Source organism: Antechinus flavipes, chromosome 5, assembly GCF_016432865.1.
Source record: "Antechinus flavipes isolate AdamAnt ecotype Samford, QLD, Australia chromosome 5, AdamAnt_v2, whole genome shotgun sequence".
NCBI classification, from domain to species: domain Eukaryota; kingdom Metazoa; phylum Chordata; class Mammalia; order Dasyuromorphia; family Dasyuridae; genus Antechinus; species Antechinus flavipes.
The window spans coordinates 246,596,137-246,610,760 of NC_067402.1; the positions used below are offsets into that span (position 1 = coordinate 246,596,137).

Below are 14,624 nucleotides of genomic sequence, written 5' to 3' on the forward strand. Positions count from 1 at the left end.
AACAGAATACAATAATCCTGATGAGGGCAAATGATGAGATGCTGCTTCGCTTGCTTTTCAAACAAGGCAGCCTAAAATCGCATTATTTTTTTCCTACCATATTACATACCTAACTCAACCAAGCACTTTCCCAGAATTGCTTCCTAATCATTCTTTTTTCATCCTATATTTGTGAAAGGGTGTGTGTGTGTGTGTGTGTGTGTGTGTGTGTGTGTGTGCGCGCATTTTTAGTTTAAGTACAAGACAGAACAAATATTCATTTCTATAGAAGTTCATGTTATTAGATTCAGATTCAGCCAGGACTGTCAAGATCCTTTTGGATTCTAACTCTTATCCACAGTTACTATAATTCCAAGTTTTGTGTCATTTGCAATTTTCAGGAACCTCACACCATACTATCCTTTCCTTGGTCCAAGACATTAATTAAAAAAAAAATCAACAGTCTAGGGCCTTCTAAGCACAAATTCGTGGGATAATTCACTGATTATCTCTGACTCTTTGACACTGAACCATTAAAAACTAGTTTTTTTGATTCTGGGAATGTAATCGTCTCTGAATTTACCTGATTTTATAATCATTTACATCATTTCGCTCCATCTACTCCTCAACAATGTATCTTAAGCAAAAGTTTTTTAAACATCTCTGTAAACTATTCTACATGGCATTTCCTTCATGCATTTAGTTAATACTCCTGTCAAAAATTTAAGATAGTTTGGCATAACTTGTTTTTAATAAAGGTGGGCTAAGCTCCTTGTAATTCCCCTTTTATAGATGTTCACAACTTTCTCTTTAATAATCCATTCTATTAGTTTATAGAGTGTACAGACTTTCCCACTTTTTTGAAAATCAGTAAATTTGTCCCTTTCCAAACAATCACATCTGCTAGGTCTTTCATATACAAGGCTGTAGTTGATCTGGAACAAGTGATTTAAATTCATTATGGGCAACTAGGTGGATATTTACTATCTTATTACTTACTTGAGGATTCAATTAGCTGTTAGCAATTTGTTTTTCTATTGTTTTCAGTACAAATTTTATTCTTCTTGGAAGAAAAAAAGTGAGGCAAAATAAATCAGCAACATTGCTATCAGTGATCATCATGCTATTTTAACCCAAAGCAAAGGGTTATTCTTTTAAAAATTTTTCTCAATTACATATGAAAATTTTAACACTTTTAAAAAAATTTGAATTCCAAAATCTCTCCTTTTCTCCCTCTTTGCACACCAAGATAGTTGGTATGTATTACACATGTGAAATCAAGAAAAACATTTCCATATTAGCTATGATGCAAAAGAAAACAGACCAATAATAAAAAAGGAAAAGTATGCTGTGATCTTCAGACATTTATCAAATTTCTCCCATGAATATGGACAGCATTTTTCACCCTTAAAGAGTTGTCTTGGATCGTTATACTGTTCAGTATAGCCAAGTCATTTAGTTGATCATCAAATACCATTGTTACTGTATACAATATTCTCATAGTTCTGCTCACTTCACGTTGCATCAGTTTGCATCAGTTAAGTCTTTCCAGGTTTCTTCTGAAACCATTCTGTACCTAATTTCTTATAGCACATCTTGTTTTTGACCATTCCTCAGGTGATGGGCATTCTCTCAATTTCTAATCTTTGCCATCAGAAAAGAACTGCTATAAATATTTTTGCACTTGTATTTCTTTTTCTTTGATCTCTTTGGGATACAGACCTATATTTGTAACATTGCTGGGTCAAAAGGCATGTAGTATTTTATTGCCCTTTGGACACCATTCCAAATTGTTCTCTAGAATGGCTAGATCAGTTTACTACCCCATCAATTGTGCAACCCAATTTTTTCATACACCCTTCACCATCTCATTTTCATTTTCTATCATATTAGCCAATCTGATAAATGTTAGGCAGTACCTCAAAGATGACTTATTTGTATTTCTCCAATCAAAAGTGATTCTACATTTTTATATGATTATAAATAACTATGATTTTTTTCTTATGAAAACCATTCATATTTTTTGACCATTTCTCAATTGGAAAATGACTCATAATCATATAAATTTGACTGAGTTCTCTATATTTGAGAAACAAGGCCTTTATCAAAGAAACACAGTAAAAAATTTATCCCAGAGTTTTCTGTTTTTATTCTAATTTTGGCTGCATTTATTTTGGTTGTGCAGAAATGTAATCAAAATTATCCATTTTATATCCTTGTAATGCTTTCCTCGTTTGGTCATAAATTCTTCCCTTATCCCTAGAAATGGACAGGTAAAATTTTTTATGCTAGTCTAATGTGCTCATAAAGGGTGATCCCTTTATGTCTAAATCATGTAACCATTTTGACCAAATCTTGTATAAACCGTGACATGTTGTCCTACAACTACTTCCATACATACTTTCTGCCAAACTGGCTTATAATTTTCCTAATGATTTTGTCAACTAGTGAATTCTTGTCCAAAAACCTTGGATCTTTGAGTTTATCAAACACTAGATTATTCTGTTCTTAATCTTTTCCAACCCATCATTCTAATGTTTTGATTGCAACTTTGTAATACCGTTTAAGAGCCGGTTTTACTTGGCATTCCTTCTTATCCCCCCCCCTTCCCCCCTAATTTCCTTGATATGCTTGACCTTTCATTTTTCCAGATTAATTGTTATTATTTTTTCTAGTTCTATGAAAGAATTTTTTGGTAGTTTGGTATGGTACTTAATAAGTAAAGATAGGATTGTCATTTTTATATTGGCTCAGCCTACTCAAGAGCAACCAATATTCCTCCAATTATTTAGATCTGAATTTATTTGTGTGAAAAATGTTTTGCAATCATATTTATAGTCTTTAACTGACATTTTTCTTTGTATCTCTTCCTGCTGAACTTTGTTGGTAATATATAGAAATGCTAAAGATTTATGAAGGGTTATTTTATATATTACAGCTTCGCTAAAACTATTTATTTCAACTAGTTTTTAAATTGATTCTCTAGGTTTTTCTAAGAATAATACTATCATAATATCTGCAAAGACTGATAGTTTCCTCCATGCCCACTCTTAATTCCTTCAATTAAGTATCTTCTGTTAATCTGGGCAATTTATATTTTTATAAACATTCATCCATTTCAGTGATTGCTAGATTTACTGGCAGGTTTATTTTTTATTCTAAACTCATCTCCAGCCCCTAGCCATAAACCTTAAAATGTTTATTGTTGTTATCCTTAGCCTTCCTAGGCAACTTTAAATTCATTCTAACTTTTAACACTCCTGATGCTGTTTTAGAGGAATTAACCTCACACTTATAATCATCCTTTTTTTAACCAGTTTTGCTTCCATCTTCTGTACATTTTTTCTTCTTTCATGCTCTTCTTTAAAAATATCATTTGGTAATAAGTTCCCTGAGCATTAGGGTATTCAAGCAAATTTCATTTGTCCTCATTGGAATTTCTTTTAAAAATTTGCTTTCAAAATTTTATTTGTTTACATTTCCCTTTCTCTCTTTAGAAAGAAAGTAACCCCAATAGTGAGAAAATGAATCTGTCTTTGTGTCAAATTCTGATAGTCATCAAAATGTAACAAAACTTTTGATTTAAAAGTTTCTAAAAGGGGGCTTCTCACAGATTTCTAAGTTCTTTGCATATAAAAAGCTAGATTATTGAAGATATCTTGTATTTTTTATAAACTGAAACAAATACATTTACACATACACATTAACAGTTATATATGGCTAAATTTCAAGGATATATATATATATATATATATATATATATACACACACACACACACAAGCCAGTATATGTTGCCAAGGTTAAAATATAAGCATTTTATTTCAGTTTAAGCAGAAACTAGTTTAGTATGGATCTTTACTACCTAAAACTCACAATTTGGGGAGGAGAGTACATAATAGTTACTTCAGCCAAAAAAAAAAAAAAAGATACATAATTTTACTTATATTGTATCTGAACATATTCACTCTACAAAACAGCAATAGCTTAGAAGCCAAAGTGCCATTTTATAAAAATTTTCATCTCATTCAAAAATATATATTTAGATTAGTTTTCCATGCTAAACATGCAAAACTATTAAAGCCATCTTTTATCTGGGTGTCTTAAAACTAAATTGCCCCATGGGACAAGACTTATTTTCTGAAAACCAGAATGCAAAAAACACATAGTCAAAATTTCATGTTTTCAAAAACATTTAATATAGCTTATTACTGAAATACATCATCAAATGATGCAATGTGATCCTGTCCCTCCTAGTTGGAAGATACTTTAAGGATCATTAAGGATTCCTCCCCATCCCCAATTTCTGCAGATAGCAAACTGAAGTCTTAAGATACATTTACCACAATTTATACAGTATTATTTGCAGAAGCAAAACCAGATCTTTAGTCCAGATCCAATGCTTTCCAAAACCCCCCCACAATGAATGAGTATTTTAGTTGGTCAAAGGGAAGAGAGTATCCTTGAAAGCAATAATTTGTCAATGACTTAATTTGTGTCAATTCAATTCAACTATTATCTAAATACCAGCTATTTCCAAAGTTCCATGCTAAGTGGTAAGGATATAAAGACATAAATGAACAAATAGTTCCTGGTTCCTTTCAAGTTTACTGTGGTCAAACAATATTTACAGAGAAAAGTAAATAGAAGATCATTTGAGGAGGGAGAGATCACTAGTAATTCAAAAGGATCAGGAACATTACATCCAAGATATCTTTGAAGGAAAAAGGATTCCAAAAGATGGAAGGGGGAGGAATGCATTCTCAACATGTAGGTAAGCTTAGAATTGGACACATCAAAGAATTGGATGACAAGAGAAGGGAAAACAAGTACAAGGAGAACATGAGGGATAAAGTGAGTAGTCCAAGGGATGCACTGATAATAGCAAAATATTATGAGAACCATGGAGCTATGCTTTCAGATTTGCATGATTCCAAAATGGAATAATGCAGGACAATAACAATCAGATGTTTGGGCTATCTCATCAGTTTTTCAATCAATACAGTATACTGATACAGTTTATAAGTAGAGAATAACAAAGTTTATTGCTTGGTAATGTTTCAAAAACCTCTTTTTCAGGAATAAATTTTCTTGATTATGTTCTTATTGTTACATACATAAAATATTTTAAGGGCTACTAGAAAGTTAACTGCTGAGAAAGTTTTCATTCCTAGGCCACAGTTTCTATCAACTACCATTTCAGGAATGCTTATAGAAACTCAAGCCAGAAAGGAAGACATCTACTCATACAAATGCATAAGGAACAAGTACTATTGTTACAAGCACAGTTGCAAGGTAATGTAATACATTTTATTTAGAAAAAGCTGGACATTCAAAATTATGCAAATATATTCATGTCTCAAACCTCAAAATATCAATTTTCCCCCAACTTTTTTTCTAAAGAAATAGTTATATGCAATATAATAAAATAATACCAAAATAGTTATATCCAATGATATCAACAAGTAATTCTGCTAATTACAATACTTTCTGTTCCAAAATTAAACTATAGTATTGCTAAATTTTAGCAAACCTTTAAAAACTCTGCCTCCTTATATTTTAAATATTTCAAAAACCTGGTTTAAGTTTAAAACATAGGACATCTACTCAGCTCAGTGACTATTTCCAGACGTTTTGATTTTCTATGCCAAATTTAGTCTTTTCTCAATCAAGAAATATATACTAAATGTACTTTAAAGTACAGAATGTAACATTATGTATAGAACAATTCATATTCTCTGTTCCTCAAGAGTTTACATCCTTCTCAGAAGACAGCACCACATAGCCAATGAGTAGCATATAAAAAGATATGGAAGTGAAGTCTGAAGGTCTAGATACTCAAAATGTTGGTCCTGGGTCCTACTTTCTGTGTGTGGTGCTGGGGAAAGCCAACTACCACCTCTGTGTCTGTTTCGTTCTCTGTAGCTCCCCTGAGTCAGGCTCTAAAGATTCTAACCCTAATAATACGCAATATTCCACAAAGGAAATGCAAAGCAATGTTAAACTTCCAAATGCCAACTTGGACAAAAGCATATCAGCTGTACTGAGCAGAGAACAGATTGTGCCAAATGTGGGCTATTAGGAAACATTTCATTAAAATTACTATACATACATATATATATATATATATATATATATAGAGAGAGAGAGAGAGAGAGAGAGAGAGAGAGAGAGAGAGAGAGAGAGAGAGAGAGAGAGAGAGTCAGTCAGTCCATATATCAGTTATCTCTTTGAGGATAGTCACTCTTTTTGTCTCATACCTCCCAAGTCCCTAGCATTAGTAGATACTTCATAAATGCTTAATTGATGAGTATGTTTTGGATAAAGGGAGAATTGAAGGCAAAGTTAAAAGTGGGATCAAAGAAAAAGAAAAGAAAAAGTCTGATTCACTTTCAAGTCCTAGCTCTGCCACTTCCTATGTAATCCTGACTGTCTTTCTCTCTAGGGCTTAATAATTTCTAAAAAAATATTGGGGAAGAGGAGAGATTGTTAGCCTAAAGAATTTCTAAGATGCCTTCCATCTCCACGCTCTTTGATCCTAGCATCTATAAAGTCTCTTTTTCCAACTGAAAAGTTTTGGGATTTTAGATTTGGAGTTAAATATGGATGGAGACTAGAATATAGGAAGGGAAGAGTGGGATTATAGAATAAAGACAGAATATCTATGTTAGGTTAAAACCAAATCCTGAAGAGTCTCAAATGCTATGTCTTTAAAATATAAGAGATTTGCAAGAGCTCTTTTCCAGTCTCATCTAGAAAGCAGAATAGTTTTAATAAGAATACTAATAGGAAGTCAAGAAACAAATTGAATCTCTATGTAACTAGCTGTAGAAATGAGACTTAAAAGAAAAGGTAAATGTCTTGGCTCAAAGTTTCATTATCTATAAAATGAGATGGCCTTTGGCATTAACTAAACAATAGGTCAACAAATTGTTATGTAGATTTAATGAAATATTATGCTGTGAGTAATGAAGGACAAATTTAGGTGGTGGGGGAGAATGGAAAGACTTGTACAAATTGACAGAGGAAAGAAAGTAGAACTAGGAAACCATACATGTCTGTAATAATGTAAAACATTCAAAGACAGCTAAATTCAGATTAAATATATAATCTGTATCTAATACTTTTATTAATCAACACTGCTCCCAGAATCCAGATGATAAAATACACTTCCCTCTTCCAAATAAAGAGGTAGGGACTATAGATGGAGAATGTCTTGTTTTATTTAACTGCATTTCTTTGTCCCATGAGAAAGGATGAAAGGTTAAGAAATGACTTATGTTGTAAAATAGAATAAATTAAGAAAAACCTTAATAATAAAATAAGAAAGTTAGGTTAGAAATGTTTTCGAAGACCCATACTAACTTAAAGAAGCCAATAATTCTAAATATAGCCAATTTGTTTTATGTCCTTCATGTGTTAAGGTTAAGATCATTATTTATATAGACTAAATATAGTTCTATAAAGTCTAAATTCCATTTTAGAAATAAACAGCTAAAACAAGAGACTGAAACTTACAAAAAAGAGCCCACATGGCAAGCTTCTGTTCTGGTAAGGCCACTATGGAATAGAAAAGTGGTAACTTCATTGAAAACATGGCTGTGGACAGCAGACACCAAACCAAAATGCTACTGAATTTTTCTTAATGTTAAAAATGTTTAAAATCACCATACTGGACATAATTTTGGAGCAAATCATTAAGTGTTTTTTTTTTTTTTCTATGAACATTATTTCCAAGATTGGGAGCCTAAGATAATGTTTTTGCAAGTAAAAAATCAGAACACATGGACTGATAAAAGACATTTATTTTGCAAATCCTTATTAAAAATACATTTGAATATCTTGAAATGAAGAGTGTCCCAATTTGAGATTGGTATCACATATGGCTAGTCTCACCTATGTGAAAAGTCCCTTCCCTGTGTCATTTTTTGCTTACTTAGACACACAGAAAAAAGACTGCTTGGAATTATGCTTTGGCTATTCCAACTGAGAAAGGATTTAGTTATGCCACTTCAAAGTCAGACCACAAAGTTCTTGCCAAGAAGTCACAGAATCATAGAGCTGTCCAAAAATGGAATGGGGCTGCCGCTGGGAGTACAGAGCTCTTCTCCACTAGTTTCAGAGGCTAGGTGAAAACTACTTGAGAACTTTCTAGACAAGATTCATGATTTTAGAAGTTAGTCATGATTTCTCGAAATTTCACTCAATTCTCTAAATCTGGAATTTTTTTTTTTTTTTTTTTTTTTTAGCAGAACACTGTTTAGAAAGGTGTTGATTCTTAGTTCGTTACTGCTGTTTCTATCACATCACAATGGAGAAGAACAAGGTGTTTGCTCTTTACTATTAAAGAGACAACATATGTCAAGTTAGGGCTAAGAAATCATTAAAAAAAAAAAAGACCAGCTCAATTTAAGACAATTCAAGTTATGTTCTAAAGGCAAGATGCCTTTGATTTCTAAAAATTTAAAATTTTAAGTCAAATGTATTCTTAGTCTAACCTTAATCTTCACAACAGTTTCCTAATTTATATATATATATATATATACATATATATATATAAATTTAAAAAAAAATTTTTTAAAGATAACATTCCTCAACTAACAATTAAGTAGAGAAAACAGTAGAGTACATTACTTTCAATAGCCAGTTTTAGTATTAAGATTAATAAAATACCCATAAGCCACAGATTGACTTTGATTTCAATCCCTCAGCTATAAAACCTCAGTATGCCAACAGACTAATGTAGAATTTGCAAACTACTGGTTTCATCAACATTTTCCCCAGCTTTCAAAACTCCTATCTGTATATTTGAAAATAAAATAATTTAGGAATTATCAAAGGTTTGTCTGCTATCAACTATTTAGTACTTTTCCTTTTGCTAACAGAAGGTAAAGAAACCAACACTTTGCATATAAGTCTACAGAACTGATAACATTAAATTTCTTTTGTATTTTCATTCAATTCTAGCTACCCACGTTTTTAATATAAAATTTCAAAAAATAAGGCTAACTTGTACTTAAGTGGAAATTTATATTACTGTTCTATTTTAAAAGTTAAATGATCAAAAAAAATTCTACTTAGGAAAACGATGAAAGGTAAAAAGTTCAATTAGAAATATTCTTTCTAGCATATAATTTAGGATATAGGCTGGTTTATTTTATCATTACCAGGCAAAGGAGGAAAGGAGATTGGTGATAACAAAAATAACAGAAGCAACAGAAAATCATGCACAGCAAGAGATATATGTCTGATTCACATAAAATCCTAGGTAGGAAGGATAAATAACTTCTGGGTGAAGTCATGAGGAGGGGTTTCATGATGGACATGACATATGACATGGGCCTTGGAGTACAGTAGTCTTGTTTTCAGAAGCAAACAAAGGAAAAAAAAAAAAAAAAAGATTGCTTAAGCTAAAATAGAGAACCATAGAAGCAAAGACTGACTTGACAGACGTTTAAACCAAGGGTGAGACTATTGAATGTTAAGGATGCTATGTTCAGATGTTATTCTTTGGAAAATGATACTGCACAGCTAGTAGGTCTGGAGTCAGAAGAGCTCAAAATCTTTCTCAGACATTAGCTTGTGATCCTGAGCAAGGAACTTGACCACCTCTCACTTTCAGTTTTGTCACCTGTAAATAGGGATAATAACTAACAGCATCTATCTCAAAAATTTGCATCAGATTATAACATTTATAAAGCAGTTTGAAAACCTTAAAACACTCGATAAATGCTAGCTTTTATTAAAGTAAAAAACTAATGGAAGTTTTTGAATCAGAATGTTAAAATTCTATCTTAGGAAAATTAAACTGGTAGAAGTATGCAGGATGGACTGAGGCAGGGAGAACAATTAGCAGTCTTGGCAGTAGCCCATGCATGTGGTAAACTGGGGCTTCAACTAGGATGGGAGCATTGAAACTAGAAAAAAGAATACAAAGAAACTTGGCAACTGAATATTTGGGGTCTCAAGGATTCAAGAAAAAAGAAACTTCTAGTCTGTTGACACCATTAATGAAAATAGATAATAAGGATTGCTACATTTTTATTTGAACAAGTAAGAAAGGTGAAAGGATAAACTGATGAAGTCTATTTCTTACCAACTGAATTTGAAGTTACTGTAGTATTTCCATATAGATGGTAGAGGTAGTTGGAAAATAGAAAAGCTCAGAAGAGGTGTGAGGGTTACAGCTATGGAAGGCAAGAGGAATGGAGAAGTAAATGAGATTTCCAAAGGAGTAAGTGTAAAGAAAAAAGAGGGGGCCTGAACACATGACCTGATACCTAGATCTATGAAATGGTAATAGAAATCACAATCTTGCACTGAGTATATAATGATACCAGAAAATGTGTGCATGTGTGTGTATATGTACATGCACATCTCACAATAAATTACAAATCTTTTTTATCACTTCAAAATGATATTTATTCCTAAAAGAAAAATATCTAAAAAGTCCTGCTAGAATTACCAATTTTTCTCTTAAGTAAAAAAATATGACATTTCTATTCTAAGTGGGGTTTTGGCTAGAAAAATGGAAAAAAAAATTTTCTTCAGGGAAGAGGTTATATCTGCACTAACTAATACAATGCCAGACACATAGCATGCACTTAATAAATAATTATCTGTTGACTGATATAGATAACAAAATTTATTTAAAGATGGCTTTTGCAATTCATAACAAAATAAGTACATTATGACCTCTTTGAATCTCATTTTATCTATAAAATAAAATTATCTTGGATGATTTCTAAGGTCTCCCCTTTCACTTCTAAACCTGACCTTAATTATTTTAAAAAATTAAAATGTACCAGAGAGAAGACTGTGGGAACTGAGTACGGTTCACAATTTAACATTTTCATTCTTTTTGTTGTTGTTTGCTAGCATTTTATTTTGCTTCACTTTTTCTATTGTGTGGCACGATAATTGTATAAATATGTATGCATATATTGGATTTAACATATTTCTACCATGTTTAACATACATTAGACTACTTGCTATCTAAGGGGAGAGTGTGGGGGAAGGGAGAGGGAGAGGGATTGGAACACAAAGTTTTTGCAAGGACTAATGCTGAAGAACTGTCCAGGCATATGTTTTGAAAAATAAAAAGCTTTAATAAAAAAAAAAATTAAAGTGTAATTATATGAGCAAACTGTCAAACAATGACTAATGATTACCAATCAGTGGAATAGGAAGTTCTTAAAGACTTTCCATATCAAAGTGAAATCAACAATTATTATTATTTTTTTGGTTTGGGGAAGGAAAAAACAAAACAATATACTAAAAACAAACCAACATTTAATCCAGTAAGAATTTCTGCAGTGCAATATGTTTTAATGTCCAATTGACATAAGTCATTTAAGATATAAACTATCAATTATATTCAAGTGGTTTTTTTTTTAATGGATTAGTACAAAAAAAAAAAAAAAAAGCCAACACCGAATTGACATCTTTCTTATAACTTGTTTGTATTGCAGAAACTACAGTGGTTGATAAAGCATGCAGTGGAACTCTCTTAAAACCTTCATAGATCAATTTTTTTATTTCAGTCAAATGTCGTTTGGAACCTACAGATATTTTATTCTTATATTTCACTTTTCTAAGAAGTGCCTACTTCCCTCACCACAATGGCAAAGTATACTGTAACTAGGTCTCCAAAAAGATTGGTAAACAAGAAATACCAATAAAGAAAAACACATGACAAAAAGAAAGTAACCTTTAATATTTTAAAAAATGTGAAATTTCACTAGTCTGAAAGTTGTACAAATGAGATACTCCAAAGTTCTTACGCAAACAAGTTGTTCTAAGAATTATTTACATGCTGACATAAATTATATAAATCAGTTAAAATAAATTAGGTTTACAGAATGTCAAAAATTCAACTCACTAAGTCCAAAATAAAAATCAGCCAAAATGATTGCTGTGACAATGTGTAGACAACATAGTGACTGAAACACTGCGTTATATTTATATAACACATAAAATAAAAATGGAACCAAAAAGGCAGTAAATACAAATTGTGCACATTTTGAACCAATATGGTCATTAATGTATCACAAATGACACCTTTTCTTTTCCCATTCAAATATACCGTGGTCACAATTACAACAAATAAATGAAATAAAACATTTTAAAATATTAAAATAAAAAATAACAAACCAATCCTTTAATGTCTTAAGGTCTGCTCAATTATCTTTTGCCTTTTCAAAAACCATTCTTTCTTAATAAAATAAACAGCATGTAAAGACTTATAAAGTTTTTCTCCCTCAAAATAAAAATACAAATTATTAGGCTTGATCATATTTAGGATTTTCTACCTTATTTTAAAATGAATTAATTTATTGAAATGTCCTTTCATTCTTAGCACCCCAAGTTTTAAAAATTGAGTGTTATAAGCTTAACCATAAAATAAACCACAATGATCATTTTGCAGGTTAAAACATCTAGATCAAATGATATGAAGACAGTGATGTCCATCATATTTGACTTCCCTTTTACACCCCCCAACTGTCAGTAGTTTCAACTCACAAAGTTAAACTTGGCAAAGCAAAGACTTGCTAAATTCGATATCAAGCTTGAGTCAATGAAATAAAAATTTAAAATTTAGAGCTTTCACTTAAACTGAAAGCAGTAAAATGGGAAATGTGATCACATACCTCTCTCGAAAATATGAGGCAAACTAATGTGCATGAAATCTAAGCCCTAAGTTTCACCACCCACGGACAAGTTTTATCTCCATTGTATTTCTCAAAACAAAGCCACAGCCTTCCTCATACACCATTTTCAGTTTTGAAATGTGGAAAGATGAAATAGGTTGTCAACTACAACCACTCAAAAATTTGCTTTCAATTTGATGAACTCTCTGAAAGTACCATTACTTTTGGCCTGTTCAAGGCAAAGTTCCACATTATCTCTGGATTGCCAATAGTCTCTCCTTATTTGGCTAACATTGAGAGATCCCAATCTGACTCTACTATAAAACTTTAACATGCACAAAGCATCCATTTTGAACAAAGTTCCTAGTTTCCTTTTCCCCACTTCTGGGGGTTGGGGTGGGGAAATCACGTCTAGATAAGTCCATCTTAAGATCTCTAGTTGTCCTCCACCCTTCTCCCAGCCCTATTCAAGAAAATTTTAATGCCACTGATGTTAAGTTTCGCTAAAACCAACACCGGGGAGGGAAGAGGATGACTAGGGATAAAAGGTCCCTGACACTGCGGCAAAATCCTCACGTAACACAAGACTCCCAAAACAGGGAGGTAAGGAAGCATTTGGTTCTCCCCCCACCCCCGTTCCATCTCCACCCCAACAAGGAGAAGTGCAGACCGGGGTGGAGAATTCCACCCCCGCGCTCGGGAGAGGCGGCAAGCAGGAAATAGCCTTAGGCGGGAGGCTCAGGATGCCGGGGACTCAACCCCGCAGCTGGTCCAACCATCAGGCCGATGCCAGCTTGGTGCCCCCAGCTCCCAGGGAAAGCTTCTCCTCTCTTCCCGAGCATAATCAGACCGAGCTCTTCGAGCGCAGGAGTGCTATTTTGCCTCCTTTGTAACCTCTGCGCTTAATGCAGTGCTTAGTACGTAGTAGGCGCTTATAAAAGCTCCCAGACTAAACTACATCAACACCGGGTGTTGCAGAGACGGGGTAGGTAGAGAACTGAGATCCCCAAGTGCTAAGCACTGATGAGGGAGATGCCCAAGTGCTCCCACCATCCCCTACAGCGCTCTCACCATCCAGCTCATAAAGCAACACTGCCTGACACATAGTAGGCATTTAATAAATGCTCTGTGACTTGACTAGACACCAGCTGGAGGAAGGAGGTGGGATCCCTAAGCGCTTTCGCCATTCCCTCCCCCTTTTCTCTCCACTTCCACGCCCCGGACCCACCCAGGGCCCCCCCAATTCTAGGTTCCGAGCCGGCCCGGTGGTGGCCGTCTCTCTCTTGGTCAGTCCAGGGTCTCTCCCTGGGGAGGTCGAAGCTTGGCCCCTGGAGGCGGTCAATGAGCCCAGGGTCTCACTGAGGCCCCCGGGGGTGGGAACTGGAAAGGGATGAGAGGGAGGGGACATGATCGAGCCCAGCCCAGCCCAGCATGAATTAGGCGCCTACAGTGTGCGGGCGCCTCCGGCGGGGCCTCCCCGGCGGCGGCCGCTCAGACAGACCTGGTGCAGAGCAGTGAGTCCGTCCACATTAGCGTAGTTGATGTCGGCGCCGCGATGCAGCAGCTCAAGCACCTCGTCCGTGTCTCCACTGGAGCAGGCTGCCAGGAAGACGGCGCCATCGTCGAACTTCACCTTGGTCTTCTGGCGCTTCACCACGGGAGGCTCGAGGTCCGTCTCGGAGCCGATCCAGCGTTTCAGCTGCTCGTTCCGCTTCTGCTTCGCGTCCGCCATCTTCATCCCCCACTCCGGCCGCCGGGTCTTCTTATCGCGAGGGGAGGAGGGAAAGAGGGAGGGAGGGAGGGAGGGGGGAGAGGGAGAGGGAGGGACGGCGGGCGAGAGGTGGAGGGGGGCGCGGGCGCGGGGGCGCGCGCCGGAGCGACGAGGAGGAGGAGGAAGAGGAGGAGGAGAAGGAGGAGGAGGGTGTGAGGAACTTAGAGAGGAGGCGGGAAGAGGAGACGCTGGTCCGGGACTTCCGGTATCCCACAGAGCACTGGGG

The 14,624-nt window shown here is 34.8% G+C and overlaps 1 protein-coding gene across 6 annotated transcripts in view; it reads right to left on the minus strand.

Annotated features, from left to right (window-relative positions):
* PPP1R12A (protein phosphatase 1 regulatory subunit 12A) overlaps positions 1 to 14,395 on the minus strand; it is a 162,692-nt gene extending 148,297 nt beyond the window's left edge. For 3 of the 6 annotated variants that reach the window (XM_052000373.1, XM_052000376.1, XM_052000374.1), the window contains exon 1: positions 14,129 to 14,391. In XM_052000373.1, the coding sequence (XP_051856333.1) occupies positions 14,129 to 14,365 (237 nt within the window). In that variant the 5' untranslated portion in view covers positions 14,366 to 14,391. Of the gene's footprint in view, positions 1 to 14,128 lie in introns of all 6 variants that reach the window. The other 3 variants (XM_052000377.1, XM_052000372.1, XM_052000378.1) reach the window with 3 other exon arrangements.
* Between the last annotated feature and the right edge of the window lie 229 nt (positions 14,396 to 14,624).